At 40.3% G+C, this 6,745-nt stretch overlaps 1 protein-coding gene across 1 annotated transcript; it reads right to left on the bottom strand.

Annotated features, from left to right (window-relative positions):
• Positions 1–4,147: 4,147 nt before the first annotated feature.
• On the bottom strand, positions 4,148–5,721 carry LOC119623427 (transcription initiation factor TFIID subunit 11). Its single transcript, XM_037996109.2, is given in 2 exon segments — positions 4,148–5,002; positions 5,005–5,721. Coding segments are annotated over 2 exon segments (978 nt in total). The 5' UTR covers positions 5,618–5,721; the 3' UTR covers positions 4,148–4,637.
• Between the last annotated feature and the right edge of the window lie 1,024 nt (positions 5,722–6,745).

Below are 6,745 nucleotides of genomic sequence, written 5' to 3'. Positions count from 1 at the left end.
CCTCTGAAAATCCCACTGGATGTTACTAATGTGCTTCATCTTATTTCATATTTCATTCATACCCTGAGTGACAGTGACACCATCTTATTCATATGGTATTCCTAATAAAAATGCTCATGTATTCATAATGTGAATATTCTTCAGATCCTTGCTTCTCATCTTGGTTTCCATATATCCTAAGGAACATGTAGTGAACTGCCAGAAACTACAGGGTAAATCTGGGCACGTCTTCCTCAGAGTTGTCGGGGAGGGTGTAGCAGATAGTATACAAAGAAGACCATATTAGGTTCTCCTAACTCTGTGAGGCCATACCTTTTCAATGTGATTTAGTTGCTTCTCCATCAGGAGATGGAGTGTATTTTCCTATTCTTAGATTCTGGTCTGGGTTTATGGCTTACTTTGACTACTAGACTGTGGCAGAAGTCACATTTTCTGATTGTGAGCCTGGGTCTCAAGGTTTTACTGTGTCCACCCTTGGAATCACTGCTGCATCATAAGGAAGCCTGGACTAGTCTCCTTGAGGATGAAAGACCATGGAGACAGTGAAGTCCAGATGACAGCCAGCATCAACTGCCAGGCAGGTGAGTAACGCCATCTTGGACCTTCCGTATCCAGTTGAGCTGCCAGATGACTGTAGCTGCATGAATAACCCCAGCCAAACCCAGCCCCAAAAAGCTGATAAATAGACTCATGAGCAAAATAAAATGGTTGTTTTGAAGTCCATATATTTTGGTGTGGTTTGTCACACAGCCACAGATAACATGGCTCTATTGTGGAGTACAAGACAATATCTGCTTAACTTTTTTAAGCAAAAGGAAATATTTCAAAGGAATAGTGAATTTACCTCCAGTTCTTCTTCAGGGTAGTTTCTATTTTATCTGCCAATGGGGTCACTGGACTGATAAAGTTTGAGATCAACTTCATTACAAGAAAAGCACCTCAACTGTAACTATTAACCAGGAACTTAAAACCTTGACCTTCCTGTTGCTCTTCTCCCCCATGATAAAAACAGTTGGGTTTTTCTAGTTTCTACTCTTAAGTTTCTCACAGTAATTTGAAAACTTACCTTTCAAACTTAAAATTTTTTCTTCCATTTATTGAAGTAGAAATAGCAGAGAAGTGCTATAACAATTGCTAACTGGTTTAATAATGAAATAACAATAATTAATTCAAATTAATTTCAACTCAAGTGAAAAACAGCGGTTCACTTACCCTTTCACCTATACATTCATCCATGTATCTGTGCATGCAATCATCTGTTCTAATCATCCTCTTTTTACCCTTCTGGTGAGGGAGGGATTCTTGCTCTAGGATTATGGGAATAGCTGAACGCCCAACACCCAACAGTTGACAGATGAGATCAACAGCATTTGGAATCAGTGCTGTACCATGAGGAGGTTAATTAGCCTTCTTTAGGAGGAAAGGACACAGAGAGGGTAAGCCCCAGATGAAAGCCAGCACCAGCACCAGACAGGTAGATATACAGTATATATGCTGACAGCCTAGTGGAAAAGTTCATCACATGTGGCGGGGACTCATGGGGGTGGCACTCAGGAAAAGAGTGAGCAACCAGGGACTGTGCAAGACAGGCTTTGTAGTAACAAGAGTGTGGGGGTGCTTTTTGGTTGCTACAGGAGGGTGTGATTGGCTTGTTTGAAAAAATTACTACTCAGGGATAAGCAGGAACTGAATCTGGTCCACTTGATAAGGAGGTTGTTTGGTTAGGAGTCTTATCCACAGGAGCAGAATGGGAAGGGAAATTTATGATTAGATCATCAGAGTTTCTTCCAACTTCACCGGATATCAAGGCATCATCAAAATTGATAACATTTAAATTCTCCTGCCATACATTCTACTGGCTGCTCAAAATCATGTCACATTTGAAATGGTTTCATGTTTGAACTATGTTGCTTCTATCATTTAAAAAATTATACTTAGAGTACCCGATTCCTTTTTCCCCTGGTGGATGAAAAAGCATGTGTCTTCTTCACCTATTGCTAATGTATTCTAATATTGGCACTTAATTTTAAATCTTTCGCCACACCATCCAGCAATGATTTAATACAAGCTACCGTGTGCCAGGCACTGTGCTGGAAGTCGAGGCTAGTTTAGATAAATAACATCATCTATGCATTTGAGGGACTTCAAATTTAATAGCAAAAGCCAAACTTGTAGATAGATAACTGCTAAATGACCTGCAGTATGCATATAAATACAGGAAAAAGTCATCAGTCTTACCTCGCTAAGAATACTTTCCCTAGCAGAGTACTTGTTTTCTGTGTCCTTTTATGGAACAAAGTAATAAAAAAATCATAGCAGAAGCTATCTTATAAGACATTCCCTTCCTATATATACTTTTGTTCAAGGTTATATTGTATGCCCATGCTTCATGGTTAGGGGAATTTGATAACTGATAGAGACGAGTCATCATTCAGTTTCTGGGGTTGGGGAATAGGGAATATAATACATGGCTGCTCAAAAAGTCCACAAAATAATTCAAATTCTACTTTAACTCTTTCTTTCTTTCTTATCTACACCTATATATCTTCTTTTCCTCCATGTCCTCTGCCTTATCTCTCTGTGTCTCCTTCCAAGATGTGAGAGGGATTGATAGTTCGGTAGCCATTAACAGCTTCTTCTCCACCTTCCTATATCAGACGTCCCATTTAGATCTGTCAAATGAAACTCTAAAAATATTTATGGAGTCTTTCCACTTCTCTTCACGTCTACTGCCACCACCTTAGTTGAGGCAAGTGGGGCTCTTTACCTGGGTCTCAAACTTGAGAGGGCTCTGTGTATCACAATCAATTTATTAAAGTGCACACTGGTGCTCAACACTGGCCCAGCATGATCCTTAACCCTAAATATTTAATCATATGCTTTGCATTGTTCTGTTCCCAGGGAAATGGTTCTCCACAACTCTTAACCTATATTCTTTAATCCAATCATAACCACATTAAAAAAAAGAAAACTATGCAGGCTTGTGAGTTATAACTAATGTGAGAGATTTAACATATTCAAAGAGTTGTATAAGCATTACCTCAATCTAAGTTTAGAATAGTCCCATAATTCCCAAAAGAACTCCTTTACCCATTAACAATCGTTCCCTATTCTCTCTTTCCCTTCTTTCCTCCTCTCCCTGTGCCCTAGACAACCACGAATGTACTTTCTTTCTTTATAGATTTGCCTATTTCCTACATTTCATATAAATGGAATCATATAATATGTGATCTCTTGTGACTGGCTCCTTTTGCTTAATTGCAATAGATTCTTGCACAATGCTAAATTGTTCTCCAGTAGGCCGGGTGTTCTTTTTTTCCTTTCTGTTTTTGTTTTTGAGACAGGGTCTGACCCTGTCACCCAGGCTAGAGTGTAGTAGCTGAATCATGCAGTCTTGACCTCCTGGGCTCAAGTGATCCTCCTGCCTCAGCTTCCTGAGTAGTTGGGACTACAGGCATGCACCACCATGGTTGATTAACTCTTTTTATTTTTTGTACAGACATAGTCTTGCTGTGTTGCCCAGGCTGGTCTTGAACTCCTGGGTTCAAGCAGTCCTCCCACCTTGGCCTTCCGCAATGCTGGGATTACAGGTGTGAGCCACCATATTTGACCTTCACATTTTTTCGCTTATGAAATAGGAAGTTCTCTAAATATAAAAAGGGTATTCAAACTAAATTGAATAACCTCAAATATGACATACTCATTATATACGGATAGCTCCTTCTTATTCTTTAGATCTCATCTTAAATGTCACCTTTGAGAGACCTTCTTACACATCCTGCAGTTAAAGATGGGCCATCCCTATTATTCTACCTCTCAGCCCCTTGTTTGTTTCTTTTAGAGTTGAAATTATTTTAATTGTCAGGTGGTTTTGTTTTGGGGTGTGTGTGTGTGTGTGTGTGTGTGTGTGTGTGTGTGTGTGTATTTAATATGCCTCTCTTACTAGGGTGTAGACTTCATGAGTGAATGAACCATTTCTATCTTGTTCATCATTGTGCTAACAACATTCAGTACAGTGGATCAAAGTGAGTGCATCAATGTGAGTGCTTCATTTTGGATAAATAATGAAGGAGTTATTGAATGATTAAAGAAATGTAATAGCAGGCAGTACTTAATGGGGAATGATGATGATGAACTCAATGTGGAGATTTTATTTTATTTTATTTTATTTTATTTTTTTTCAGGTTGGAAAACAGTGTAATGATCACTCACCAGAATCCACAGGAGAATCTTAAATGTTTACAAGCACCAATTATTCCGTTATTCCCGCCATCGCCGCATCCTTCATGGCAGAGTATCACAAGTAAGTTTCTGGTTGTTTCATCTACTTAAAATCAGATGTAAGAAACAACCTGAGTCTTAGCAACTTCAGACTTCAATGTGAAACCATTAAAGCCCTCGACACTTTAGGAGGCTGAGGCAGGAGGATTACTTGAAGCCAGGAGTTCACAACCAGCCTGGGCAACAAAGCAAGACCCCATCTCCATTAAAAAAATAAAAATAAGTTAGCTGGGCACAGTAGTGCGTGCCTGCAGTCTTAGCTACTCAGGACACTGAGGCGGGAGGGTCACTTAAGTCCAGGAATTCAAGGCTGTAGTCATGCCGCTGAACTCCAGCCTAGGTGACAGAGCAAGACCCTATCTCAAACAAAACAAAACAAAACTCTCTTGGAAAGGTTTTCTCTCTGAAAGCAGTTCCCCTGTCCAGAAGATGCCTACGGCCCATACATCTTCTTCCAACTGGCCAAGACAGTTAAATACTTCAAAATGCCCCAAGAGGTCCCAAAATTTAGTCAAGGCAAGTATCAACCAGGCTACATACTTTCTAGGTGTGACAAATATCAGAGTTTTGAGAAAGATGTTAAAACCATCATGGAATCCTTGGAGGGGTGAGATCCTAAAGCACCAGTGCAGACAGTCTTCTAGGAAGTCTGGAACCAATACTTCTTCCATCAGTAATACAGGCCTTTCTAGACTTTGGTCTAGAAGAAGATGATTTTTTTATGCTTCGAGTTAGGGATCTGTCCCTTTGACTTTAACCTTCTTACGGCTTCCCTCATATGTTTAGGTTGTAGTGGTGGCATTTCTCCCCACTTCTCACATACATCCAGTGCTTCTTCTACCACCTCCCCGACGAAAACCTTGGAAATACCAGACATAGCAATAACAACATTCTGAGACACAGAGGTGCCAGTGATGGACTGGATCAGCCTTTTGATGGCTGCCTTAGGGAAAGCTGAGCGGCGATACATTTCATAACGGTTCAGCTGCTCCTCAGAAAAAGAAGAAACCAGGATTTGCATCTTCTGAATCTCATCTTCATCTACTTTCTGCTGCTTCTCTTTCTTTTCTTTGGTATCTATTTTCAGTTTTTTGGCTGCAGGAGTAAGTAATGATGAGTCTTCCCTTTCAACTGCTGTTAAATCTGAGATATCCTGACTCTTGAGCTCGCCTTCCTCCGCTGCAGCTTCTTTCAAGTCCGCATCTGCGTCTCCGTCAGTTTCCTCTGGGATTCCATCCGTGTCGGTAGCCCCCGGGTCCCCGGACGCAGCGGCCGTCTCATCCGACTCCCCTGTCTCTCCACCTTTGTCGGAGGGCGACTCGCGGGCATCGTCCATCACGGATAGGATTGGAGGGGAGAGGAGATCGCGGCAATATCTGAGGCAGAAGCTCGGAACCCCGAGCTGCACAGGACCAATGTGGAGATTTTAAGTGTGAGGAAGATGTGAGACATCCAGGTGAACATGTCTTCCAAGCAGCTGATAAACATAGTTCATCCATACTTTTTAAAGAAATATTTTTATTTATCCGATTTTTAAAAATATTTTAAACTTTTATTCTAGACTCGGGGTTACACGTGCAAGTTTGTTGCATGGGTGTATTTCATGTTTCTGAGTTTCTGGGTAAAACTGATCCCATCACCCAGGTACTGAGCATAGTACCCAATAGTTAGTTTTTCAACACTGGCCCTCCCTCCCTCCCTCCCTCTCTCTCTCTCTCTCTCCCTCCCTCCCTCTCTCTCTAGTAGTCCCCAGCGTCTATTGTTGCTATCTTTATGTCCATAAGTACCCAGTGTTTAGCTCCCACTTGTAAATGAGAACATGCCGTGTTTCGTTTTCTGATCCTGCATTAATTTGCTTAGGATAATGACCTCCAACTACATTCATGTTGCTGCAAAATACATTATTTTGTTCTTTTAAATGGCTGTGTAGTATTTCATGGTGTATATGTAGCACATTTAAAAAATTCAATCCACCCACTGATGGGAACCTAGATTGAATATTCCATGCATTTGTTATTGTGAAAAGCACTGCAATGAACATATGAATGCATGTGTTTGTTTTGGTAGAACAATTTATTTTCTTTTAGATATATAGGATCCAGTTAATAAGATCGCTGAGTTGAATGGTAGTTCTGTTTTAAGTTCTTTGAGAAATCTCCAAACTGTTTTCCACAGTGGCTGGACTAATTTACATTCCCCCTAAAATGTATAAGTATTACATTTTCTCTGTAGCCTCACCAGCATCTGTTATTTTGTGACTTATTAAAAATAGCCATTCTGACTGGTATGAGATGGTATGTCATTGTGGTTTTGATGTGAACTTCTCTCATGATTAGTGACTTTGAGCAGTTTTTTCATGTTTGCTGGTGTGTCTTTTGTTGCGACATATTGTTCATGTCTTTTGCCCACTTTTCAATGGAGTTGTTTTTTTGCTTGTTGAATTAAGTTCCTTATAGATTCTGAA

This window comes from Chlorocebus sabaeus, unplaced genomic scaffold, assembly GCF_047675955.1.
Source record: "Chlorocebus sabaeus isolate Y175 unplaced genomic scaffold, mChlSab1.0.hap1 unalloc_scaffold_235, whole genome shotgun sequence".
Lineage (NCBI taxonomy): Eukaryota > Metazoa > Chordata > Mammalia > Primates > Cercopithecidae > Chlorocebus > Chlorocebus sabaeus.
The sequence above is the reverse complement of the archived record's forward strand: the minus strand, read 5'-3'. Positions and strand labels throughout refer to the sequence as shown.